Source organism: Entelurus aequoreus, linkage group LG05, assembly GCF_033978785.1.
Source record: "Entelurus aequoreus isolate RoL-2023_Sb linkage group LG05, RoL_Eaeq_v1.1, whole genome shotgun sequence".
NCBI classification, from domain to species: Eukaryota; Metazoa; Chordata; class Actinopteri; order Syngnathiformes; family Syngnathidae; genus Entelurus; species Entelurus aequoreus.
The window spans coordinates 79,966,684-79,994,415 of record NC_084735.1 but is presented as its reverse complement, the minus strand read 5'-3'; the positions used below and the strand labels follow the sequence as shown (position 1 = coordinate 79,994,415).

Here is a 27,732-nt window from a genome sequence, read left to right as displayed (position 1 = left end):
CAAAGTATGTATGAACAGTAAGATTAAATATTAATAAGTTATGGTAGTAATTAGGGCTGTGAATCTTTGGGTGTCCCACGATTCGATTCAATATCGATTCTTGGGGTCACGATTCGATTCAAAATCAATTTTTTTTTCAATTCAACACGATTCTCAATTCAAAAACGATATTATCCCGATTCAAAAGGATTCTCTATTCATTCAATACACAGGATTTCAGCAGGATCTACCCCAGTCTGCTGACATGCAAGCAGAGTAGTAGATTTTTGTAAAAAGCTTTTATAATTGTAAAGGACAATGTTTTATCAACTGATTGCAATAATGTAAATTTGTTTTAACTATTAAATGAACCAAAAATATGACTTATTTTATCTTTGTGAAAATATTGGACACAGTGTGTTGTCAAGCTTATGAGATGCGATGCAAGTGTAAGCCACTGTGACACTATTGTTCTTTTTTAATTTTTTTTATAAATGTCTAATGATAATGTAAATGAGGGATTTTTAATCACTGCCATGTTGAATTTGTTACTAATATCGATACTGTTGTTGATAATATTCATTTTTGTTTCACTACTTTTGGTTTGTTCTGTGTCGTGTTTGTGTCTCCTCTCAATTGCTCGGTTTATTGCAGTTCTGAGTGTTGCTGGGTCGGGTTTGGTTTTGGAATTGGATTGCATTGTTATGGTATTGCTGTGTATTGTTTTGTTGGATTGATTAATTAAAATAAATAAATAAATAAATAAATAAATAAATAATAATAATTACAAATAAATTAAAAAATGAGAATCGATTCTGAATCGCACAACGTGAGAATCACGATTTGAATTCGAATCGATTTTTTCCCACACCCCTTGCAGTGATATTATAATAAAGTTTGATTTACCTAATTCTTCAGCATCAATTTAGCGAATGGAAAACATGTCGTATTTGATTGGTTAAGATTAGTCACATGAGCAGAAGTTTGCGGAAGTACTAGTATATTTCCCCTCACAGACAGACTTTTCAAAGTAAAGCACTCTGAAATGACGTGACGTTCTTTTGGGGGAAGTGATTGAATACTCCGTCATCTCTCCCAGAGAGAGTGCCATATTTAAGCTTTTTCTAAATAAATCCTCCTCTTTAGAAATGTTTGCATGAAAAGAAAGATGGAGTCAGCCACTCAGAGAGGAGCAACGTGTACAACGCGCTTTTATTTTGAAAAAACGACTGCCATGATATGTCTCCTTGTAGGTAGTAGAGCAAATGTGCGTCCCCCCCCTCGCCGCCGTCATGTTACACGACTTTACTGGCAGGTCCATGCGGGGAGCGCACTTGCAATATTTCCCCTTCGCTTGAGAAGTTGTCCAGTTTGCGCGCTAGCTCGCACCAACCATGTCAACATGGCGGAGACTGGGAGTCCGGGGGTGGCTCACCTTCAGACGGGTCACGTTCGAGCACCGGTGGTCATATCGACTAAGGATGTCGGGACGAAGCCTGCAAACAGGCACTCCTCGGCCGAATGACTTGATTAAAGGTGGGTGCCTTCAAATTTTAATGTGGGACTCACGCCGAATGAAAGAGCGCACTCAAATATATACATTTACGCTTGAAGTTTTATGCTCGAACTTTGCTTTATGAACATTGAAGGAAGTCTCCGTTAAAAAACAACAACACTCTTCTTGCCGTAGATCTGAAGGGCATATGGGCCGCCACCAGGGGGAAGATCTCGGACGCTCTGCCAGGGAGCTCCTGGAGCCCCATTGAGGTCAACCCCGAACTCCCACCGGAGAGGGCCGATATAGTGATCGTGGGCGGCGGCGTGATGGGCTGGTCCATCGCCTACTGGCTCAAGCAGAAGGAGACTCGACGTGGGGAGTTCAGAGTTGTCGTGGTGGAGAAGGATACCACGGCGAGTACATTTAATTGATCACACACTCATACAAGAGATGAAGCAGAATGTACTGTAAATGTTTTACAGGGGTGACTTTTGTTTTGATAGGATTCATTTTTTTATGGATGCTGATGACCTACAGTGTTTCCCATAAACTGCCAAGATACCTGTGGCGGTGGGGGCGTGGCTATGGGCGTGGTCGCCATGACATAATCGAGTAATTTGCATAATTTCTACAATGATTTGATTTTCTCTAAAAAGGCTAAAAAAATGTATACTTACTAATTAATAACAGTTTTGTTTTAAACGTCCATCCATCCATCCTCTTCCGCTTATCCGAGGTCGGGTCGCGGGGGCAGCAGCCTAAGCAGGGAAACCCAGACTTCCCTCTCCCCAGCCACTTCGTCCAGCTCCTCCCGGGGGATCCCGAGGCGTTCCCAGGCCAGCCGGGAGACATAGTCTTCCCAACGTGTCCTGGGTCTTCCCCGCGGCCTCCTACCGGTCGGACGTGCCCTAAACACCTCCCTAGGGAGGCGTTCGGGTGGCATCCTGACCAGATGCCCGAACCACCTCATCTGGCTCCTCTCGATGTGGAGGAGCAGAGGCTTTACTTTGAGCTCCCCCCGGATGGCAGAGCTTCTCACCCTATCTCTAAGGGAGAGACCCGCCACCCGGCGGAGGAAACTCATTTCGGCCGCTTGTACCCGTGATCTTGTCCTTTCGGTCATAACCCAAAGCTCATGACCATAGGTGAGAATGGGAACGTAGATCGACCGGTAAATTGAGAGCTTTGCCTTCCGGCTCAGCTCCTTCTTCACCACAACGGATCGATACAGCGTCCGCATTACTGAAGACGCCGCACCGATCCGCCTGTCGATCTCACGATCCACTCTTCCCTCACTCGTGAACAAGACTCCAAGGTACTTGAACTCCTCCACTTGGGGCAGGGTCTCCTCCGCAACCCGGAGATGGCACTCCACCCTTTTCCGGGCGAGAACCATGGACTCAGACTTGGAGGTGCTGATTCTCATCCCAGTCGCTTCACACTCAGCTGCGAACCGATCCATTGAGAGCTGAAGATCGTGGCCAGATGAAGCCATCAGGACCACATCATCTGCAAAAAGCAGAGACCTAATCCTGCAGCCACCAAACCAGATCCCCTCAACGCCTTGACTGCGCCTAGAAATTCTGTCCATAAAAGTTATGAACAGAATCGGTGACAAAGGGCAGCCTTAGCGGAGTCCAACCCTCACTGGAAACGTGTCCGACTTACTACCGGCAATGCGGACCAAACTCTGTATGATCAGTGCCAGAGTTTGATCCATCCATCCATTTTACAATATACTTACAACACTTTATGTACATATTTATATACAGATTTGAACAATAAGTTATTCACTGAAATATATTTATTAATTGTGGTTCTTACAAAAAATATATCTTATAAAATATAAAAGCTAAAATGTCTCAAAGCTCTGCCCCTTTAATTAGTGCATACTAAATAATTTAACTTTAGCCTACTACTACAACCATATTATTTACCAGCAACATAAAGCGAAACAGAGGCAGAGGTGTCCTGCCACAGTCAGTAACAAATAAACAGAAAACAGTAGTGGTGGTAGATAGACACAGAGCTTCATCAAACATCTGATCCACTGAACAAAGAGCTCCAAAAATCTTGAACTTTAGACTGCCATCAGTTTTACTCCCTACACTTAACCATGTGTTTCCTACTGCCTGCAGACTTTGCACCCTTTGTTATATACACATGTTGTGTTTCTAATATAAATACATTTAATAAAGTCAAATACAAATAAGGCAACAAGAGAAGTATCCTACACTTCTCTTTTGTAAAGTAAATCTGAACAGCTGATATGGGCATCTGCATCAACTATATGATTTGCCTGAGAAGCTGGAGAGGGCAAAAAAAAAATTGTTTTTTTAAAAATTTTTTATTTATTTATTTGTGGCGGACATAATTCTTTCGTGGCGGGCCGCCACAAATAAATGAATGTGTGGGAAACACTGACCTAGTACAGTGGTTCTCAACCTTTTTTCAGTGATGTACCCCCTGTGAACATTTTTTTTTCATTCAAGTACCCCCTAATCAGAGCAAAGCATTTTTGGTTGAAAAAAAGAGATATAGAAGTAAAATACAGCACTATGTCATCAGTTTCTGATTTATTAAATTGTATAACAGTGCGAAATATTGCTCATTTGTAGTGGTCTTTCTTGAACTATTTGGGAAAAAAAGATATACAAATAACTAAAAACTTGTTGAAAAATGATCAAGTGATTCAATTATAAATAAAGATTTCTACACATAGAAGTAATCATCAACTTAAAGTGCCCTCTTTGGGGATTGTAATAGAGATCCATCTGGATTCATGAACTTAATTCTAAACATTTCTTCACAAAAAAAGAAATCTTTAACATCAATATTTATGGAACAAGTCCACAAAAAATCTAGCTGTCAACATTGAATATTGCATTGTTGCATTTCTTTTCACAGTTCTTTTTGACAGACATTTTAGTGAGGGTCAAACCATCATGGCATGGAGGAAACTCTGGCTTTATGGTAATGAATGGAATAGCCTACTTGATTTGATGTTCAGTTTATGAACTTACATTCATATTTTGTTGAAGTATTATTCAAAAAATATATTTATAAAGGATTTTTGAATTGTTGCTATTTTTAGAATATTAAAAAAAAATCTCACGTACCCCTTGGCATACCTTCAAGTACCCCCAGGGGAACGCATACCCCCATTTGAGAACCACTGACCTAGTAAACTTGACAGATTTACACGCCCCTCCAATTACTTATTTTGATGGCGTACTAGTTAGGGATGTCCCGATCCAGGTTTTTGCACTTCCGATCCGATACCGATTGATTGAAACTTTTATTAGTAGATTGCACAGTGAAGTACACTACCGTTCAAAAGTTTGGGGTCACCCAAACAATTTTGTGGAATAGCCTTCATTTCTAAGAACAAGAATAGACTGTCGAGTTTCAGATGAAAGTTTTCTTTTTCTGGCCATTTTGAGCGTTTAATTGACCCCACAAATGTGATGCTCCAGAAACTCAATCTGCTCAAAGGAAGGTCAGTTTTGTAGCTTCTGTAACGAGCTAAACTGTTTTCAGATGTGTGAACATGATTGTACAAGGGTTTTCTAATCATCAATTAGCCTTCTGAGCCAATGAGCAAACACATTGTACCATTAGAACACTGGAGTGATAGTTGCTGGAATTGGGCCTCTATACACCTATGTAGATATTGCACCAAAAACCAGACATCCGCAGCTAGAATAGTCATTTACCACATTAGCAATGTATAGAGTGTATTTCTTTAAAGTTAAGCCTAGTTTAAAGTTATCTTCATTGAAAAGTACAGTGCTTTTCCTTAAAAAATAAGGACATTTCAATGTGACCCCAAACTTTTGAACGGTAGTGTGCATATTCCGTACGATTGACCACTTAATGATAACACCCGGAATAAGTTTTTTATCTTGTTTAAGTCGGGGTCCACTTAAATTGATTCATGATACAGATATATAATACACTGTAAAAACAAATTCTGTAAAAAAACGGTCATCTACTGGCAGCCATGGCTGCCAAACGAAAACCATAAAATTTAAGTAAGACATTGTAAACTAAATAATGATCAAAAACATTTACAGAAATGTTCATGTAACGTTTTGCGGAAAAATAGCGTAATTTTACAGATTTTTACTAAATTATTAAGATCAACCACCTTTAAAAAAGTGACGATGCAAACAGTTCTGCAGAAAAATACCTTTATTCTACAGAGTTTTTCCAAATTATTACAATCAAACACCTTTTAATGAAGTGACAATGCTGGCAGTTCCACAGAAAAATACCATTATTTTACAGATTTTTTTCTGAATTGTTATGATGAACCACCTTTAATAAAGTGACAATGCAAACAGTTCTGCAGAAAAATACCTTTAGATCGTTAGTATGGACATAGACTTTTATATAACAAGCTACATATTTAATGAAGGAAAATTAATGTAATTTTACATGAATTTGAAAGTAATTTAAGAAAACAGAAAATGCTATGTATAATTAATTTGGTATTTTTCTGTAAAAAAAATAGAAGTATACAGTTGACTGGGATAAACTATCTATAACTCAGCATCAATACTTGCTCTTGAACAAGTGTAAACTTAAAAGAAAAAAAAAAAAATCTACACACTCCCTTCAATTGTTTGCCCCCCCTGACTGCAGTCCGAGCATAATGGGGAGATTCTTTCTAACAAAGACGAGCATCGAAAGCCAACTTTACTCACGAGAGATAACGGCTCATCATCCAGAATTATTTCCTCGGCAATGACTCTAGTTATCCCCTGGGCTTTAGCACTGTTCAGTGGCAGTATGTCACGCTTCGCGAACGTTTCTGTCAGAGTTACTTGGGTAGGACCTTTCTTTTTCTTTTCGTCAGTTTTCTTTCGAAATTCCTCATATTCTTTACGGTGGTATTTCGCTAAATGTAAATGGTACTAAAATGTCTTACAACTGTACCACCACGCTTGACTTTATTGTGGCATGTTTTGCACTCCACCTCTTCATCTTTTTCGTTTTATAGGGTAAAATAATCCCACACCGCTGACATTTTTACCGGTAACTTCCGCTCACCTTTCGGAACCATGAACCGGCATCTGCTTCCGATTAGGACACAGACCTGTGGATGTGTTGAAGGTGTGCTGGAAAATGCGGAACGGAAATTAGGGAGCAGCAGAATCTGTGCTTTGGAATACATGGACCGGAATTTAAAAAAAATCCTCAAATAAACTGTCAATAAAATTAATGCAAATAAATACAGGTTCACCATTTTGGTCATCATTTTAGCGCTTAAGAAACTTCTGTAGGACTTTAGCTCCACACTAGTCTGTTTATTTGACATTGTCATTACGGACATAAGTGGTGGAAAAGTGTATTACAACCGAGTACAGCAAGCAACAATACAACAGTAACATAGTCCCTGGCGAGCGTGTCACACAACTAGTCTTCTGCTTTACTTGTCTTCATATCAGCTGATATTTGACATGTAGCTGCCTGGTATATGCCTGTATATTATCCTTTAATTTTGGACCTCCAGAATCGGCATGTCCTCATCCATTTGTGTCAAAAAGATTATATTAAAATCTAAAAACCTTTGACAAGTTGACTTCATGTCCGTCGCCTTTCAAACCTTTCAAAGTGTAAAATACGATCCGCCTTGAAAGACAGAATATTTTATTTTGAAAGTAAACCGGATACTATTTGTTTTTGTGCATAACTTCTTGTCCAACACTAGCAGATTTTAGCTAAATTGAACGGATTTGTTGCGGCGTCTGGCAAAAATTGAATTTCTGTGTATATTTAGAGATGGAATGCAGAATGGAAATGGCATGTCGGTTACGTTACGCGGGCGGTGGAGATTGACACATGGACTTGAATTAAAGGAGGAAAGAGTCCTCCGACGCGTGTGTGCCGGTCTGCAGCCGTACCAAGTTATTTGACTCAAAGGTGTATGGCGGCGGAATTTAAAATACGCCCATTGGCGAGAAGGACACCTTTCCGACGGTATAACATATGGGGGTTCGTTGGTCGGTTTGTCTCGTATTACACAGAAGGGCTGTACCCATACAATTAGCCCCTTTTTTTTTGTTCGTGAATAGCGTTGCCATGATAACACAAAATGTTCCCAATTTAGATTTCCACTATCAGCGTGAACGAGACCTTTCCGACGGTACAACATATGTGGGGGTTCGTTGGTAGTAAAATATGATCCGCCTTGAAAGACGGAATATTTTATTTTGAAAGTAAACCGGATACTTTTTTTTTTTTCTGCATAACTTCTTGTCCAACAGCAGCAGATTTTAGCTAAATTGAACAGATTTGTTGCGGCGTCTGGCAAAAATTTAATTTCTGTGTATATTTAGCGCTGGAATGCAGAATGGAAATGGCATGTCGGTAACGTTACGCGGGCGGTGGAGATTGACGCATGGACTTGAATTAAAGAAGGAAAGAGTCCGCCGGCGCGTGTGTGCCGGTCTGCAGCCGTTCCGCATTTAGTGAAAATTCGGTGTAAGGGGGCGCTCACGCCTAACAATGAGCTGGGGCCTATGTTTAAGAAACACTGCTCTATACAACAGATGCGGTCTGCTGTTTTTGAGGACCTATTGCAAAAAACTGTAGTCAAAGATCCTCTATTTGACAGGACATACTGCAAAATACAGTGGTAAAAGACCCTTTATTTGACAGGACAGCTCTGTTGTTTTTAAAACCTACTGCAAAAACTGTAATCAAAGATCCTAAACAGAGGATCTTTGACAGGAGCCCTCTGCTGCTTTTAAAGGAACTATTACACAAGATGCCAGTCAAAGATCATCTATGTGACAGCGCTTTAGTGTTTTTAGGAATCTGCAGCAAAAACGGGGTCTGCTGTCATTCCAGGGACTGATTTTTCCTTAAATGACGTTCTCCTATTACCTCTCTGCGTTGTCCGTCCCTTCAGTACTCCAAGGCGTCCACAGTGTTGTCCGCTGGGGGGATCCGGCAGCAGTTTTCCCTGCTGGAGAACATCTGCCTGTCTTTGGAGTCTGCAAACTTCCTGAGGAACATCAACGTAAGTCAAAAGTAAAGACAACCACCAAAATGAAAACAATAGTACCATAAAATGTGTCCTCTCAGGACCACCTTGGGGTATTGAACGAAGATGCCGTGGACCTGCAGTTCAACCAATCAGGATATTTGTTCCTGGCCAGCGAGAAGGTGGCACACATCATGGAGGAGAACTACAAGACCCAGAGGTCGTCTATGAACAGAACAAGCATTGATGTTACGATTAATATTCAGTAACAGGATGTTTGTGTTTTTATTTTAGGTCAGCTGGAGCCAAAGTGGTCCTTCTCTCCGCCACACAGCTAAAAGACAAATTTCCGTGGATCAATACGGAAGATGTGGTGCTAGCTTCATATGGTAAGTACATCACATCCCTAGAAACCAGTAATACATTAGCGTAGTTGAAACAGAGACTAACTGATAGCTAACTGCGGCTAACGTATTGCTATGAGACACTGGTGCACTGATGCTCTAATGCTAAAACACTGCTAACATTTGAAGTGGCTAATAGTGGCTAACAAACTGCTAACAGTGGCTGACAGCGGCTGATGCTTTGCTATGAGGCGCCAATATGCTAAAATACTGTATATACTAACATTATTATCACGTGTGTGCTTAAAAGAAGCAGCAAATCTTGCTGAGAGTGACTAACAAAAGGCTAACAGTTGCTAACGTTAATAAAGAGCTAACTGACGGCTAACTTGGGCTAATGCTTTGCTACGAGGTGCTAAGATATGTGTTAACGTATATAAAGGAAGTGACTAAAATTGCTAACAAACTACTAACAGTCACAGCCCTTTAGTGCCGCCCTAGTGGCTCCCTGGAGGATTTTTTAAAAAGGATTGAAAATAGAAAAAGATGGGGGGAAAATAATTTTTTGGTTTTAGTATTGTTTTTGTTTGAGGACAAACATGACACAAACCTTCCCAATTGTTAGAAAGCCCACTGTTTAATATGAGTATTTGGTGAACATTGTTTTGTCCTACTAATTTCAGCGGTTCTTGAACTCAACATAGTGTGGACTGTGACGCAACAGTTTGTTTACATGTAAAATCTTCCACTCGTTTGTTTCATTTTGTCCACCAAAAGCTTCATGCTGTGCGTGAATGCACAAAGGTGAGCTTTGTTGATGTTATTGACTTGTTGGAGTGCTATTCAGACATATTTGGTCAGTGCATGACTGCAAGCTAATCAATGCTAACATGCTATTTCAGCTAGCTGTATGTACATATTGCATCATTATGCCTCATTTGTAGGTGTATCTGAGCTCATTTAATATCCTTTACATTATCCTCTTTGTATATAATTCAGTTTTGCATGTCTCATGACACATTTCAGATAGTTGTTTGTGTGCCACGTTGTTCCAGACCACAGCAAACATTACCTAGCTTGCCAAAGATTGTAATAAATCTATTAAAAGAAGACAACCTGCTGTTTCCTTTAACTTGGACACACACAACAATACCTTTGGCTATTAAAAGCCAGTAATTTCCAGGAGTTGTCTCACCTTCTGAGTAGCCTCTGATTTACTAATGGTTTCTAATGTAAAAATGTGTAGAATAAGTATTACATTTCTGTCAACGAAGATTTGCTTCAGCCTGCGACACATAGTCATTTTGATAGTAGGCTATTATAGCTAATATAGACACTTACATCATGCGTTGCCTTCATTATAACACTTATATACAGCTTTTCACTTTTTGCGGCTCCAGACAGATTTGTTTTTTGTATTTTTGGTCCGATATGGCTCTTTTAATGTTTTGGGTTGCCGACCCCTGGCCTAAAGGAACCCACAGTCTCTGGAATCCACATTGAGAACCACTGTAAAACAGTATTCAATCAAACATTGGCCACAGTGCAGTCTTAAAATATAAATCGACGTTAAAACGGGCCAAATTGATGTTAATAAGGCCAACAAATTTTGGTGCACAACATGCCAGCCCTGTTGATGACAAAGCCCAACTGAAGGTTAACTCGGGCATTACTCCCGGTTTACAATGGTAAACCGGGAGTCCGACCACCGTTGCGCAACATACTGACGTTTTAACTGTGCAGGTCTGGAGAACGAGGGCTGGTTTGACCCCTGGACTCTGTTGAACGCCTTCAAGAGGAAAGCCATGTCCATGGGTGTCATCCAGTGTGCCGGAGAAGTCACCGGTCAGTATCACCTATCGAGCAACGTGGTCAAAAAAACAAAGATTAAAATTGTGCGTTTCCTTCCACAGGTTTTAATCAGGTGTCAAACCTGGTGACCACAGTAGAGGGCGACCAATTGCAAACGACAGTGATCAAATCTGTTAAAGTACGGGTGATTTATGCACTTTTTTGGGTGAATGTGTTGAGATACATGATATTAAATCAGTGCCATGTTAGGTGCAGATGCCCAACAGCCTGGAGTACCAGCTAGTGGAATGCGCCCTTGTGGTCAACGCAGCCGGAGCTTTTTCCGCTAAACTGGCCGAGCTGGTCGGAATGGGATTTGGCCCCAAAGACACGATAGCCGCAATTCCACTTCCTGTCGAACCCCGTAAAAGGTAAAAAAAAAGAAGTATAAGCTCTAAGGCAAAAGTCTGGATCTAAAGGTGTAGTTTAATAATATTAGAAAGATGATTACAATAATAAACTCAGAATTACAACAAATTAATTATAGTATAGAATTAATAAACATTTTCAGTAATGTCATAAAACTAATAGACAATGTCTGATATGGGAATGGTCTTTTTTTGGTTATCTTGAGAAAAAAATTAAGATAATTACTTAGTTGAAAAATTACATAAAATGTTGGAATAAAGCAAACAAAAATCAAATCATCATATTGCTATAACAATGTATCGTAACTGGAATTACGTTTATTTTATCCAGGGGAAAAAAATGAATGACAAAACAATATAAAAACAAGAATAATTGTTTAATAATTAACAGAAAATATTGTGCTGTTGAAACAATTATGTAGGTTTTTTAATAGAAATATTTTGTGGTGAAAATAATTACAAGATTGTTAGAATTATGTTGTGATAATTAAAACCTTTTTTTTTTTTTTTAAAGGTAAATACTAGGGGAGTGGGAAAAAATCGATTCGAATTCCAATCGCGATTCTCACGAATTGATTTTTATTTTTAAAAGCGATTTTTTTTTTTTTTTTTAAATTAATCAATCCAACAAAACAATACACAGCAATACCATAACAATGCAATCCAATTCCAAAACCAAACCCGACCCAGCAACAGAACTGCAATAAACAGAGCAACTGAGAGGAGACACAAACACGACACAGAACAAACCAAAAGTAGTGAAACAAAAATGAATATTATCAACAACAGTATCAATATTAGTTACAATTTCAACATAGCAGTGATTAAAAATCCTTCATTGACATTATCATTAGACATTTATAAAAAAATAACAATAGTGTCACAGTGGCTTACACTTGCATCGCATCTCACACTGTGTCCAATATTTTCACAAAGATAAAATAAGTCATATTTTTGGTTCATTTAATAGTTAAAACAAATTTACATTATTGCAATCAGTTGATAAAACATTGTCCTTTACAATTATAAAAGCTTTTTAGAAAAATCTACAACTCTGCTTGCATGTCAGCAGACTGGGGTAGATCCTGCTGAAATCCTATGTATTGAATGAATAGAGAATCCTTTTGAATCGAGAATCGCGTTGAATCGAAAAAAAAAAATCGATTTTGAATCGAATCGTGACCCCAAGAATCGATATTGAATCGAATCGTGGGACACCCAAAAATTCGCAGCCCTAGTAAATACCGTATTTTTCCGATTATAAATTGCATTTTTTTTCATAGTTTGGTCGTGGGTGCGATTTATACTCTGGAGCGACTTATGTGTGAAATTATTAACACATTACCGTAAAATATCAAACAATATTATTCATCTCATTCACGTAAGAGACTAGACGTACCGATAGAAGAGGAAGCGGCGCATTGTCTACCTTTGGAGTTGGCGGAGTTGTTTAGAAGTGACACCGAGGAAGAAGATTTCATCGGATTTAGCGATTAGGAGTGACAGATTGTTTGGTAAACGCATAGCAGGGGTCACCAACGCGGTGCCCGCGGGCACCAGGTAGCCCGTAAGGACCAGATGAGTAGCCCGCTGGCCTGTTCTAAAAATAGCTCAAATAGCAGCACTCACCAGTGAGCTGCCTCTATTTTTTAAATTGTATTTATTTACTAGCAAGCTGGTCTCGCTTTGCCTGACATTTTTAATTCTAAGAGAGACAAAACTCAAATAGAATTTGAAAATCCAAGAAAATATTTTAAAGACTTGGTCTTCACTTGTCTAAATTCATTAATTTTTTTTTACTTTGCTTCTTATAACTTTCAGAAAGACAATTTTAGAGAAAAAATACAACCTTAAAAATGATTTTAGGATTTTTAAACACATACCTTTTTACCTTTTAAATTCCTTCCTCTTCTTTCCTGACAATTTAAAATCAATGTTCAAGTAAATGTATTTTTTTTTATTGTAAAGAATAATAAATACATTTTAATTTAATTCTTCATTTTAGCTTCTGTTTTTTCGACGAAGAATATTTGTGAAATATTTCTTCAAACTTATTATGATTAAAATTAAAAAAAAATATTCTGGCAAATCTAGAAAATCTGTAGAATCAAATTTAAATCTTATTTCAAAATCTTTTGAATTCATTTTAAAATGTTTGTTCTGGAAAATCTAGAAGAAATAATGATTTGTCTTTGTTAGAAATATAGCTTGGTCCAATTTTTTATATATTCTAACAAAGTGTAGATTGGATTTTAACCTATTTAAAACATGTCATCAAAATTCTAAAATTAATCTTAATCAGGAAAAATTACTAATGATGTTCCATAAATTCTTTTTTAAATTTTTTCAAAAAGACTCGAATTAGCTAGTTTTTCTGTTCTTTTTTTCGGTTGAATTTTAAAGAGTCGAAATTGAAGATAAATTATGTTTCAAAATTTAATTGTCATTTTTTTCGTGTTTTCTCCTCTTTTAAACCGTTCAATTAAGTGTAAATATCATTAATTATTAATAATAACATAGAGTTAAAGGTAAATTGAGCAAATTGGCTATTTCTGGCAATTTATTTAAGTGTGTATCAAACTGGTAGCCCTTCACATTAATCAGTACCCAAGAAGTAGCTCTTGGTTTCAAAAAGGTTGGTGACCCCTGACGTATAGCATGTTCTATATGTTATAGTTATTTGAATGACTCTTACCATAATATGTTACGTTAACATACCAGGCACATTCTCAGTTGGTTATTTATGCCTCATATAACGTACACTTATTCAGCCTGTTGTTCACTATTCTTTATTTATTTTAAATTGCCTTTCAAATGTCTATTCTTGGTGTTGGATTTTATCAAATACATTTCCCCAAAAAATGCGACTTATACTCCAGTGCGACTTACATATGTTTTTTTCCTTCGTTATTATGCATTTTCGGCCGGTGCGATTTATACTCCGGAGCGATTTATAATCCAAAAAATACGGTATGTGTAATCTTGAGTAGATAAGGTTGTGACATTACCATAAAAACATGTTTGTTGACGTTCAGGTTCGTGTACGTGGTTCACTGTCCCGACGGTCCCGGTCTGGACACGCCTTTCTTGATCGACCACTCTGGAGTGTACTTCAGGAGGGAGGGGCTTGGTGGGAACTATATCGCTGGAATGTCACCGGAGGAGGTCTGTGGAAGCTGCTTCTAGTCTATAACGTAATCAGAGAACTTCTGTCAGATCTACTGTTTGCGTTCTCAGGGGGAGGAGCCGGACATCACTAATCTGGACGTGGACCACCAATTTTTTGAGGACAAAATCTGGCCCCATCTGGCGAAGCGTGTTCCTGCTTTTGAAAAATTGAAGGTGAGTAAACATCATGAAATTAACGCGATAGCTCCTCATACCAGTTATTAATGATAATTGCCATCTCAAAAAAAACACAACACAATTTATAGAGGTGTGATACATTTTTGCATTCACTCCTCCCACCAGTTAATAACAACACCTTCCACAATAAAAATGAACAAAACAACAATGAAATAATCTACAACCAGTGGTGTCAAACTCATTTTCGCTCATTGACTAAAGTCTATGGTAAAATCATGGCATGATAACTTAAAAATAAAGACAACTTCAGATTGTTTTATTTGTTTAAAAATAGACCATGCACATTCTGAAAGTTTTTTTTACACTTGCATGTTGAGGTTAATAGTATTCTGTCTTCATACTCTACCAACCGAGCGGTATAGCTCGGTTGGTAGAGTGGCCGTGCCATCAACCTGAGGGTTGCAGGTTCGATTCCCGCTTCCGCCATCCTAGTCACTGCCGTTGTGTCCTTGGGCAAGACACTTTACCCACCTGCTCTCAGTGCCACCCACACTGGTTTAAATGTAACTTAGATATTGGGTTTTCACTATGTAAAGCGCTTTGAGTCACTAGAGAAAAGCGCTATATAAATACAATTCACTTCACTTCACTTCACTTCATTTGTCGTTATTTATACTTTCTGAATAAATGATGTGATAATGTTAATCAGTCCAGTAGGTGGAATTGAGTCTAGCAGAGTTTTAAAATGCTCCTCTTGGTGTTAATTTTTAATTTATCAGAAGATGAATTGAATAATAATATGAAAATCAAATTACAGGATGTAATTTGCCCATTTTCCTCAACTGATGTACTAATATCATGTGGTTTATTCTGTACATAGGCATCACCAACAACAAAACTTTTGAATTTGGACTAATTTAATTAATCACGCATCAAGTTAGAAAGGGTTACATATAGAGATGTCCGATAATATCAGACTGCCGATGTTATCGGCCGATAAATGCTTTAAAATGTAATATCGGAAATTATCGGTATCGGTTTCAAAAAGTAAAATTTATGACTTTTTAAAACGCCGCTGTACGGACTGGTACACGGACATAGGGAGAAGTACAGAGCGCCATAAACCTTAAAGGCACTGCATTTGCGTGCCGGCCCAATCACATAATATCTACGGCTTTTCACACACATACATACAGGTCACACTGAGGGTGAACGTATAAACAACTTTAACACTGTTACAAATATGCGCCACGCTGTGAACCCACACCAAACAAGAATGACAAACACATTTCGGGAGAACATCCGCACCGTAACACAACATAAACACAACAGAACAAATACCCAGAACCCCTTGCAGCACTAACTCTTCCGGGACGCTAAATATACCCCCCTAACATAAATAATCTACACAATCTAAGCCCACTTTACAGTAGCTCACATACACAAGCACATACACAACATAGACAAATACAATTAATGTGATTGCTCTTCCCACAAGTTATTGATAGCTACCTAAAATGAAACCGAATTGCTAAAAATAATCCACAACCTCAAACCCCACGTACAATGTAAATGTAATCAATGCCATTGCTCTTCCCCCCATTTATTGATAACTGCCACCTTGCACAATATAAATAAACAGAACATTAAAGTATGTACAAACACATGCACTTTGTAGAGGTGTCGTGTAACTAATGTAATCCCTCCTCCTACCAGTTATTGATAATAACCTTTGCCTTGCACAACAGAAATAAACAAAACATATGAAAATAATCTACACAATCAAAGCCGACTTTATGGTAGGTCACATATGAGCACATCCATAATATATACATTTCATATAATAATGTAATTGCTCTTCCCACCAGTTATTAATGATTATTGCCACTTGAAATACAACAGAAGCTCAAAATAATCCACAAAATCTAAGACCACGGTAGGCTAGCTCACCCAAACTGCACAATGTAAACGTGTCATAAATTAATACAATCGCTCCCCCTTCCGGTTGATGATGATAACCGCCACCCCGCATCATATAAATGAATAAAAATGATGAAAATAATCCACCAAATCAAAGCCAGAGGCACATCGACTCACACACACATAAAGGAGACTTGAGCCATTTCAGCTCCTCCCCCTTCGCCAGGTGACGAGTGCGTGGGCGGGCTACTACGACTACAACACCTTGGACCAGAACGGCATCGTGGGCCTGCACCCGCTCTTCCGAAACATGTACTTCGCCACGGGCTTCAGCGGCCACGGCCTGCAGCAGTCGCCCGCCGTGGGCCGCGGCGTGGCCGAACTCATCCGGGAAGGCGCCTTCCAAACCCTGGACCTGAACGGCCTGAGCTTCGGCCGCATCCTGAAGCAGGAACCCATGTTGGAGAGGAACATCGTGTAGATCTTCAACCAAACGCTGGTTTTGAAATCCCCAAAAGTATCATTGTAATATAATGATGTCACAATCATGCTACATTTTTTTATGATAGTTTTGTTCATCTCATGCATTTTTTTTCTACCAATGAAGCAGAAAAGCTCTTCTTTAACGTCGTCGTCGTTCTTAGCAGCTTACCAATGCGTGACGGCCAAATGCCTCCAGTTCAAAAAAGTGAGTCACTCAGTCAACTTGTAAAAGAAGCGTCTTTTCTTTTACTTTCAACTAGGGGTGTAACGGTACACAAACATTTTGGTTCGGTACGTACCTCGGTTTAGAGGTCACGGTTTGGTTCATTTTCGGTACAGTAAGAAAACAACAAAATATACATTTTCGGGTCATTTATTTACCAAATTTGCTAAATCTTCCACCAAAAATATTTTCTTAGTGGAATATTTGAAGTGAAGTAATCGGAACCTTGGATAGGTCAATAATTCATAATAACATTGATTTTGATTCAATATTATGTTTTGAGCAATGACAGTTTGAAAGAAAAAAAAAACAGCTTTGTTTTAAAAAAACAGCTTTGTTTTATTAGTCAACATTGCAACTTTTTCTAAATTACGGTTCATTTTCGGTACAGTAAGAAAACAACAAAATATACATTTTTGGGTTATTTATTTACCAAATTTGCTAAATCTTCCACCAAAAATATTTTCTTAGTGGAATATTTGATGTGAAGTAATCGGAACCTTGGATAGGTCAATAATTCATAATAACATTGATTTTGATTCAATATTATGTTTTGAGCAATGACAGTTTGAAAGAAAAAAAAAAACAGCTTTGTTTTATTAATCAACATTGCATCTTTTTCTAAATTACATTTAACCTTTGAGCTTTTTTATTTCACTTTTGTTATGTTTTTTTAAATTTCACTTTTGTTATGTTTTTGTTTATTTAAAATAGTATTTTTAGAATGTGCCGTGGGCCTTTAAAACATTAGCTGTGGGCTGCAAATGGCCTCCGGGGCACACTTTTGACACCCCTGCTATAGATAAGAAAAAATTAAATCTGATAAATCTATGGATAAAAAGCAGAGCCTGACGACGCATGCATAACTCTCTCTGTCTCTGCCCCTCCCTCACCAATGCTGCTGCGTGCACAATTTGTTGTGTTTTTAACCCCTTCTTAACCCTGAACGTACATTGAAAATACACGCAACCCTAACTCAAAATGCCGGACATTTGAGGCATTTAAGAAACTCCACCCTGACAGCTCTGCAAAAGAGGACATGTCCGGTGAAAAGAGGACATATGGTCAGTCTATCGTAGCCCGCTAGCATGCCGTGTGTTGAGCCTCGGTGTGCATTGTTTACACAACGTGCGTTACGCTACTTAATATGTCCGTGTGGAAACTTGTTTGGTACACCTCCGAACCGAACCGGAACCCCTGTACCGAAACGGTTCAATACAAATACACGTACCGTTACACCCCTACTTTCAACACAAATACTCAACCAAAGCAAACCAAGCAGATTCCTAAGAACTGTGAAGCTTTGTCTTATAGAAGATCTTTTAAAACAGCAGTGCGCTCCTGTCATATTGACGATCTTTGACCAACATTTCTGCTGTAGGTTTTGAAAAATAGCAGAGCATTCCTATCATATTGATGATCTTTGATAAGTATTTCTGACAGTGTGTTTTAAAAAAAAAAAAAGAGCTGGGCACTCTGATCATATTGATGATCTTTGATAAGCATTTCTGACGGTGTGTTTTTAAAAAAAAACAGCAGGGCACTCTCCTATCATATACATCAGACCTGGGCAAGTATTTTGACTCAGGGGCCACATTGGTCGGTAAAGATATTTCTGGGGGCCGGTGTGTGTTATACATACATACCAATCACCAATCACACTGTATACAGTATATGGCATGATAACTGCAGGGTTTTTCTGTGTAACAGAGGAGTGACTGACTGATGAATACTTTATCTTACTTTATTTCAGGTTTTTAACATGACACTGAGTTTGTTTGTTTTTTGACAATATTTTAGCTGGAAAAAAAGGGCCACACTACTGTATGTGTGCCTGGTTCCCTTTTTGAAGAACACTTTAAACATGTGTAGGTGGTTCAGCATTAGTGGAAAAAATTCCTAAAATGCAGTAGAAAAACATAAAAGCTAAACACACAATACAAACATGATACAACTGATAAAAAGTTACATTATTATGAACGACCACCTCAAAAAACGATGAAATTTTACTGCCTTTTCGCTGAATAAAGTAATGTACATGAAAATAAATGTGAGTGAATGACTTTGACTTTTTTTTTTTTTTAAATAGTCAGCTTGGTTTTGAAAGATCTGACATTTGTGTACATTTCACATACAAACAAGTCTTTGCCTAGTAGCTTCACATTCATGTGTGCCAGTATGGCCACAACAAACGCTAAATCACAAAGCTGCACAAATCTACTCAGGGAAAGTCTCAGTTTTTCCAAGTAGCTACAAAAATGAGAACATCTCCTGTTTTAGGTTTAAAGTTAAAGCTACTGATAGTCACACACACACAAACACACTAGGTGTGGTGAAATTACTCTCTGTATTTGACCCATCCCCTTGTTCCACCCCCTGGGAGGTGAGGGGAGCAGTGAGCAGCAGCTGTGGCCGCACTTGGGATCATTTTGGTGATTTAACCCCCAATTCCAACCCTTGATGCCGAGTCCCATTTTTATAGTCTTTGGTATGACTCAGCCGGAATTTGAACTTACGACCTACCGATCTCAGGGCAGACACCCTAACCACAAGGCCACACGTTGACATACTTTACCCAAACTTAACCAGCAGACATTGGAATGGTAAAGCAATTCCTGGTGGTCGGCTCTTTAAGAAATAAAATAAACTGACGATGGTGAAGTGCCCTCGTCCGAATAAAGTTAAGAGCTTCATAACTGGCTTAACTAGGTGGTCAAACTGCAATACAGATTTGCACAGCGCCTCCTGGTGGATTATGCAGTGTAAAAAAAGTACCTCATGTTGGGGGTTGTCTTCTTTCACCCTCTCCTGGATTCTTTTTAGCAGTGGTAGTGCCATCAGGGCCAGCAAGCCCTTCTCTACTGGCCTAACATAACCAGAAATCGTGATCAAAATTAAGATACATGTAATTTTTAATTTACTTTCCCTAAATATCTAAAAGTATTTATATTCTCTTCATGTCATATTATGCTCCTTTCAGTGCTGTTGTTTTTGGGTTAGAGTTTTTATCCAATCAGAATTCATCTAGCTTATGTTGCCATGCTGTACGAAATCTGCCCCGGTGGCCTTCAGAATCAACACTGTAAGTGAACGGGCACATACAGTTGATAGATAATTGCGGTAGCCAATCAGATCACGAGTTGTTGTTAGTAAGGCCTTTTAGCTGTTGAACGTGACATTTACGCCTCCTGTGATTGGATACTCACTGGTTTGAGCCAGTATAGCTACTCTTTTAACCCACAATGGCCGAAGGGAACAAGTTGATTTGGTTGTAGATACACTTGCAAGGCCGTTTTCTAGACAAACTTTTCAAGAGAAGCTAGATCTCGTGAGAGGAGGACGGCCGACCCCCGTCCCAGCCGGTGAAATGGTTTGTCCGCCACTTCCAATCGAACCAACCAACTATGAGGGGTACCACAGGCTTACGGCTTTTGATGAGCGCTGCAAATTGTGAGTTTAAATTAGGGCTGCAACAACTAATCGATTAAAATCGATTATAAAAATAGTTGGCGATTAATTTAGTCATCGATTCGTTGGAACTATGCTATGCGCGGATGCTTTTTTAAATTTTATTTAATTTTTTTTAAATTTTTTCTATTTTTTTTTGTAAACCTTTATTTATAAACTGCAACATTTACAAACAGCTGAGAAACAATAATCAAAGTAAGTACAAAAACAGTACAAAACAGCGCCAGGGCGGCGCTGAGGCTACGTCTCATGAGGTGGAGGTAAGCTAGCCAATGATGTCATGTACAGCTCACGTGACGACGCCGTCTGGAAACATTCGAAAAATGGCGCAGGAAAACAGTACGGATAGTTCAGCGGAGAAACATCTTGAGGTTATTGCTTCAATGGGGAAAAGTGTACGACCTAAGTCGTCAAAAGTGTGGGAACACTTTACTTTAAAGACTTCAAAGAAGAGCGTTTCCTGCAAAATGGCACGGGAGTACAACATTGCTTCAGGAGCACCTGCAAAAGGAAACATGTTGGAGCCATGGATGAAGGGAGGAACTCACAGTACGTAACTTTTTAAGTCCATAGTGGCAACAAGCATTCATGAGTTCAGTTTTTTTGTAAGTAACTTTAACGTTATGCCTTTGTTGCAACACGGGGCTGATAATGTTTCTCCGGCACATTTGACTCCGTTTTGAGAGAGAAAACGCACGGTTACCAATTTGGAAATAAACGTAACGGACAGAAATATCTCAGGTTGGTTTCATAATGGATCAATGTAGCCGGGCCGATAAAGCTATATAAATCTATTTAGATTTGAGTGATGCTTTAGTACAACTAAACGTTATAAAGGTGCTGGAATATTTCATGCTATTATTTAGAGGCAGCCTAAAATGAATCCTTTATTATTCACAACAGAAACGTGCACAATATCTGATCTGATGAGTTACATTTCTGTGTTATTATTGGTGTATGCTGCACCCCCAATGTCCACAACATGGTGCCAGTATGCTGGTTTTTTTCAATAAAATACTGGAAAGGATAGAAATGTAGTTTGTCTCTTTTATCCGATTATTAATCGAAGTAATAATCGACAGATTAATCGATTATCAAATTAATCGTTAGTTGCAGCCCTAGTTTAAATATTTAATTTCTTTATTTTTTTCACGTTTTAATATGTTTTTACAATTATTCTAATTTTGAGGGTAGCACGTAGAGATGTTTTAAATGGCTGATGCAAGTTTATACATTTTTAATTAAATGCGCAGGAAAATAGCCCGTTTTGTTTACTATTGAGGTGATTCAATGCGTAGTAGTGTGCAAGTGTGTTTCTGTATAATATTTCTCCAACCGTGGTCATGTGGTGACATCATTATTGGTATTTTGAGAGGTATCTATTAAAGTCGGACTAAGTAGGACATCACCGAAGGCCTAGACGTGAAATGCACGGCCCGCCACTAAAAATTTAAAAGTTTTTAGTAACCCGATGTTTTTTCCTATGAGATTTGCAGGGTTGAATTTAACTGCGGCAAGTGCCTCGACCGCCCTCGTCTTTCGCCGTAATGCCCAAAAAATTGACCAACATCTGCGGCAAGAACATGCCGTGACCGCCCTTGACTTTTTACTTGTTAATGGACGAGGGATGTAACGGTAAACAGTATAATGTTAATTTGCGATAAAATTCCCGACGGTTAGTAATACTGTTACATTTTTTAATTACCGAAAAACCGTCATTTATTAATGCATTTTCGGCAACACGAAGTCAGGCGCATGCAGACTAGCGTCGTTTGGCTTGATAATCATGGCGGACTAAGGACACGGACTTTGCTCTGAAGATTTCCCCTCGAAGTAAACGGAGCCAAGCGCTTGGTTTAACGTCATTTTCCTTTGCTTCCTGGCGTGTGTTTAAGAGCGCACTGCTGTGTTTAGATGGAGACAGGTGTGGACAATATTGGAGACACTTGTCCTCACACTAAAAGTACACAGTGAAGGAGAAAATTATTTGATGTTTTGCAGCACGTGATGCGCCGTGAACGTTTTCACAACTTCTTTATAAAGTCTTTAGTTTGTTGACTGGGATGCTCACTACTCTATTTAAATGCAAACTGTATCAGTGTTCAAATAACATCAATACTGGCTGAAATGTTTTGTCATCTCATCGAACTGAACGCACGCTGTGAAGATTGTTTATTTGATGTGTGAGGTTATCACTCCTGGTTTTTGTTTTGTTTTTGGCCAAACTAGGAGGCGTTGGAGAAGAACGAAGCTTGTTTATTAGACTTCATCTTCATTAGCCAAACTGCTTTGTGTTTTATTTTGATATCAAAAAGTAAACACCAGTTGTTGTTTTTTTACATTGTTTCTTTCATGTCACAAAGATATTGTTCACAATACCCCACAAATTCTCTATGGGGTTCAGGTCAGGGGAGTTGGCAGGCCAATCGAGGACAGTAATGCCATGGTCAGTACACCAGTTACTGGTGGTTTTGGCACTGTGGGCAGGTGCCAGATCATGCTGGAAAATGAAATCATCATCTCCATAGAGCTTTTTAACAGATGGAAGCATGTAGTGCTCTAAAATCTCTTGGTACACAGCTGCATTGACTCTGGACTTGATGAAACACAGTGGACCAACACCAGCAGCTGACATGGCTCCCCAAACCATTGCTGACTGTGGGAACTTCACACTGGATTTCAAGCAACTTGGATTTTGCTCCTCTCCAGCCTTCCTCCAGACTCTAGCGCCTTGACTTCCAAATGAAATACAAAACTTGCTTTCGTCTGAAAACGGGACTCTGGACCACTCTGCAACGGTCCAGTGCTTCTTTTCCATAGCCCAAGTCAGACGCTTCTAGAGATTTTAGAGCACTACATGCATTACTGTCCTCGATTGGCCTGCCAACTCCCCTGACCTGAACCCCACAGAGAATTTGTGGGGTATTGTGAAGAAGAAGCTGAAAGACACCAGACCCAGTGCATTAATTGACATTTTCAAATGTTTGATTTTGTTTTGCTGTTATAAATCTTTATTTTTTTACTTGGTCTGAGGAAATATTCTAATTTTTTGAGATACGATTTTTGAGTTTTCTTAAGCTGTATGCCATAATCAGCAATATTATAATAATAAAAGGCTTGCAATTATTCAGTTGATGTGTAATGAATCCAGAATGTATGACATTTTTGTTTTTTTAATTGCATTACAGAAAATAAAGGACATTATCACAATATTCAAATTTTCTGAGACAGTCCTGTACACCCCCGCTACGCCCTACACCTCCCAACCCCGCCCACCTCAACCTCCTCAAAAAGTAAAAGTATTGCTTATTTTGCTTTAAAATGTGCAAAAATAAAGATAAACATCCAATACAAAAAAGTGCAAAACGAAATATTCTGTAACAACAGTGTAAACATTTCAACAAAAGTGAAAGTATTGCTTATTTGCTAAAATGTGCAAAAATAAAGATAAACATCCAATACTAAAAAGTACCAATCTAAATATTCTGGAGCACTGTAAACATTAAGTATTGCTTTTAAAATGTGCAAAATAAACATCCAGTCCAACACAGTACACAATAACCAATTCTACTCATTCCAGTGAGTGACTAACAGTCGTAATGAAGAAAGGTTAGCATGTCTACATGCTCTGGTTCTTTTCATGTTTACAATATTCCCAGCAGCTGAAAATAGCAAACAGAAGGGGTCGATGTGGCTGGAACTAAAAGGTAATTAGCCTTCACCTCAAGCCAGGACTGTGAGTGAGCTGAGCTCCAGTTTATATTCCCAATTTTTATATTATATTCCCCGCTACGCCCTACACCTCCCAACCCCGCCCACCTCAACCTCCTCATGCTCTCTCAGGGAGAGCATGTCCCAAATTCCAAGCTGCTGTTTTGAGGCATGTTAAAAAAAATAATGCACTTTGTGACTTCAATAATAAATATGGCAGTGCCATGTTGGCACTTTTTTCCATAACTTGAGTTGATTTATTTTGGAAAACCTTGTTACATTGTTTAATGCATCCAGCGGGGCATCACAACAAAATTAGGCATAATAATGTGTTAATTCCACGACTGTATATATCGGTATCGGTTAATATCTGAATCGGTAATTAAGAGTTGGACAATATCGGGATATTGCCATTATCGGACATCCCTAGTCATGAGTTCAAACCAAAGACTATAAAAATGGGACCAATTACCTCCTTGCTTGGCACTCAGCATCCAGGGTTGGAATTGGTGTTTCCCGGGCGCGGCCACCGCTGCTGCTCACTGCTCCCCTCACCTCCCAGGGGGTGATCAAGGGTGATGGGTCAATAATTTCGCCACACCTAGTGTGTGTGTGACAATCATTGGTACTTTAACTTGAATAACTTGCCTTTGTGCTTGATTATTTAGATAGTCGGATAAAGATGTTAGCTTCTAACTTCTGCGCAGTAGCGGTCCGTTCTTGCGTTGACTGGTTGTTAGCTTAAGTAGGGAGCCTGGTGGAGAAATGACGACTTACGTTGTGTTCCTTCCGGTTTCGTGGCAAATAAGACGTACAGCCTTTGACTGGACTTCGATGAAAAAGTAATTAGTTGTCCATTCCTTATTAAAAAGCCGCCATTCGCCGTCAACTTCTCTCAATGTTGTAAATGGCTTCTGCTGTCAGAGCAGTAGAAGAAGTCTACCTGGGCTGTGCAATCAGTCAAGCATACCGCAGTCCGATTGCGCCACTCTGTGGAAGTACTTGATATTACAGGACAATTAATATTATTACACAATTTGCTCAATTCTGTTTTATTTTTTTTGGCGGGCCTGATCAAAAAGATGTACACATGATCTTTGATAAGCATTTTAAAAAACAGCGGTGCACTCCTACTACATAGAGCAGGGGTTCGTACCTTTTTTGATTTCGGGGCCCAACTTTTCCACTACAGAGGGGCCCTGATCCCGCTTAATTAGTCACACTGAATTAGTAATTTCTCTTGATTTTAATCGTATGCAATAATTATATTCAACAACCTTGACCAATGATATAAACCATGTGTTAATCACAACGTTTATTGTCTATTTAACACACAAACCTTAAAGGCTTAGGTCAGGCTGATTACAAAAATAAGTACTAATCAAATATACTGCATAGAAGGGACTCAAATATATAACTGATGAAAATCAAATGTGGTGCTAAAATAAACTAATTTATTAATAAATATGTTTAACTAAATTTTCAATCAAATCAAAGTTCAAATAAAAATACAGCTTTGACACTTTAGTCATAACTTTTGCGCGTATTAAAAGTTCCCTGGCTTGAGTGTCAGACTTCTTGTTTGTCTGATATTGTCATTACTGCCACAAGTGGTGGAAAAGTGTATTACAACTGAGTACTGCTGAGAAACAGACATTTTTTGGCGGCCCAACAACTGATATAGAGGATCTTTGATAAGCATTTCTGACAGTGAGTTTTGAAAAAAAAACAGCAGGCCACTCCTGTCATGTAGAAGAGCTTTAACAAGGTTTTTTTTGGTAGGAGATTCTCAAAAACAGCAGAGCACTCCTATCATATAGAGCTGGGTGTTCACATTTTTTAACGGCCCGCAGCACATAAAAAATACCCGTTATAAAAAATACGCCATTAAAATATATATATATATATTTTTTTTAAATGTGTGTATTGTTGGTTTTGAAAATAAAAAATATCCACATGGTTCACGCATTCTTTGATTTTTCAGTCTGCTGTAGTAAAGGTTTGGACGCCCCTAATATAGAGGATCTTTGACTAGCATTTCTGGCCAAGGATTCTCAAAAACGTCAGAGCTCTCCTGTCATAAAAGCGAATTGTTTCTGAGAGTGTTAAAAAAAGACCCCCTTAAAACTGGCAGGACACTCCTGTCGTATAGAGGATCTTTGACTAGTGTTTTTGGGAAGAGTATCTCAAAAACAAGAGAGCACTCCTGTCATATTGAGGCTCTTTGGCTGGTGTTTTTGGCAGTAGGGTCTCAAAAACAGCAGACCACTCTTGTCACATAGATGATCTCTGATTAGTGTTTTTGGCAGTAGCTCCCTAAAAACAGCAAAATGGTCCTGTCACATAGAGGATCTTTGATTAGTGTTTTTGGCAGTAGATCCCCCCAAACAGCAAAATGTTCCCATCACATCACAGGGAGGATCTTTGGTGAGCGTTTTTGTAGCAGGTTCTTAAAAACAAGAGAGCACTCCTGTCCCACACAGGATCTTTGACCAGTAGTGTTTTTGGCAGTTGATTCTCGCACAGCAAGGCGCTCCTGTCACGTAGAGGATCTTTTACTAGCATTTTTGGCAGTAGGTTCTCAAAAACAGCACAACTCTCCTGTCATTCAGAGGATCTTTGACTCGCGTTTTTGCTTTAAAGTAGCCCTGTCATATAGAGTATATTTGGCAGTAGGTTCTCAAAAACAGCACAGCTTTCCTGTCATTCAGAGGATCTTTGACTCGCGTTTTTGCTTTAAAACAGCAAAATGGTCCTGTCACATAGATTATCTTTGACTAGTGTTTTTGGCAGTAGATTCCCAAAAACAGCAAAATGGTCCCATCATATCACAGGGAGGATCTTTGGCGAGCGTTTTTGTAGCAGGTTCTTAAAAACAAGAGAGCACTCCTGTCACACACAGGATCTTTGACCTGTAGTGTTTTTGGCAGTTGATTCTCACACAGCAAGGCGCTCCTGACACATAAAAGATCTTTGACTAGGATTTTTGGCAGTAGGTTCTCAAAAACAGCACAACTCTCCTGTCATTCAGAGGATCTTTGACTCGCGTAAAGTAGCCCTGTCATATAGAGTATATTTGACTAGTGTTTTTTGGCAGTAGGTTTTCAAAAGCAGTAAAGCACTCCTGTCACATAAAAGATCTTTGATAAGTGTTTTTGGAAGTATGTCCCTAAAAACAGCAAAATGGTCCTGTCACATAATGGATCTTTGACTAGTGTTTTTGGCAGTAGGTTTTCAAAAGCAGTAAAGCATTCCTGTCACATAAAAGATCTTTGATCAGTGTTTTTGGAAGTATGTCCCTAAAAACAGCAAAATGGTCCTGTCACATAGAAGATCTCTGATTATTGTTTTTGGCAATAGTTCCCTAAAAACAACAAAATGGTTCTGTCACATCCCAGAGAGGATCTTTGGCAAGCGTTTTTGAAACAAGGTTCTTAAAAACTAGAGAGCAGTCATGTCACACACAGGATCTTTGACCAGTATTGTTTTTGGCAGTTGATTCTCACCAAACAAGGCGCTCCTGTCACGTGGAGGATCTTTGACTAGCATTTTTGGCAGTAGGTTCTCAAAAACAGCACAACTCTCCT

At 38.8% G+C, this 27,732-nt stretch overlaps 2 protein-coding genes and 1 long non-coding RNA gene across 7 annotated transcripts in view; 2 read left to right on the top strand and 1 right to left on the bottom strand.

Moving 5' to 3' along the window:
* The window catches only part of LOC133651091 (neural cell adhesion molecule 1-like), an 881,445-nt gene that overhangs the window by 737,281 nt on the left and 116,432 nt on the right, over nt 1-27,732 (top strand). The gene's annotated exons all lie outside the window — the stretch shown is intronic.
* Nucleotides 1,205-18,974, top strand: LOC133651095 (FAD-dependent oxidoreductase domain-containing protein 1-like). Its single transcript, XM_062049035.1, has 11 exons — nt 1,205-1,515; nt 1,670-1,890; nt 8,397-8,507; nt 8,573-8,691; nt 8,766-8,860; nt 10,559-10,660; nt 10,729-10,805; nt 10,877-11,037; nt 14,070-14,199; nt 14,272-14,376; nt 16,487-18,974. Exons 1-11 carry the CDS (start codon nt 1,374-1,376, stop codon nt 16,739-16,741), a joined length of 1,518 nt encoding a protein of 505 aa, XP_061905019.1. The 5' UTR covers nt 1,205-1,373; the 3' UTR covers nt 16,742-18,974.
* On the bottom strand, nt 5,557-25,094 carry LOC133651100 (uncharacterized). Of its 4 annotated transcripts, XR_009826373.1 has the most exons (6): nt 24,923-25,094; nt 24,618-24,746; nt 14,043-14,221; nt 10,544-10,671; nt 8,553-8,696; nt 5,557-8,492 (listed from the first exon to the last, which is right to left on the bottom strand). It is a non-coding gene; the product is annotated as an uncharacterized LOC133651100 (long non-coding RNA). The 4 variants fall into 4 exon arrangements; XR_009826372.1 differs by lacking the exon at nt 24,618-24,746 and having other exon boundaries at nt 5,558-8,488; nt 24,923-25,089; XR_009826371.1 differs by lacking the exon at nt 24,618-24,746 and having other exon boundaries at nt 5,558-8,492; nt 8,579-8,696; nt 24,923-25,088.

What these genes read in the sequence shown, in the direction of transcription:
- LOC133651095 (XM_062049035.1), top strand. Translation starts at nt 1,374, where the DNA reads ATGTCAACATGGCGGAGACTGGGAGTCCGGGGGTGGCTCACCTTCAGA. An exon ending in ACTTCCTGAGGAACATCAAC is followed by an intron (nt 8,508 to 8,572) that starts GTAAGTCAAAAG and finishes GTGTCCTCTCAG; the next exon opens with GACCACCTTGGGGTATTGAA. An exon ending in CTGCTTTTGAAAAATTGAAG is followed by an intron (nt 14,377 to 16,486) that starts GTGAGTAAACAT and finishes CCCCTTCGCCAG; the next exon opens with GTGACGAGTGCGTGGGCGGG.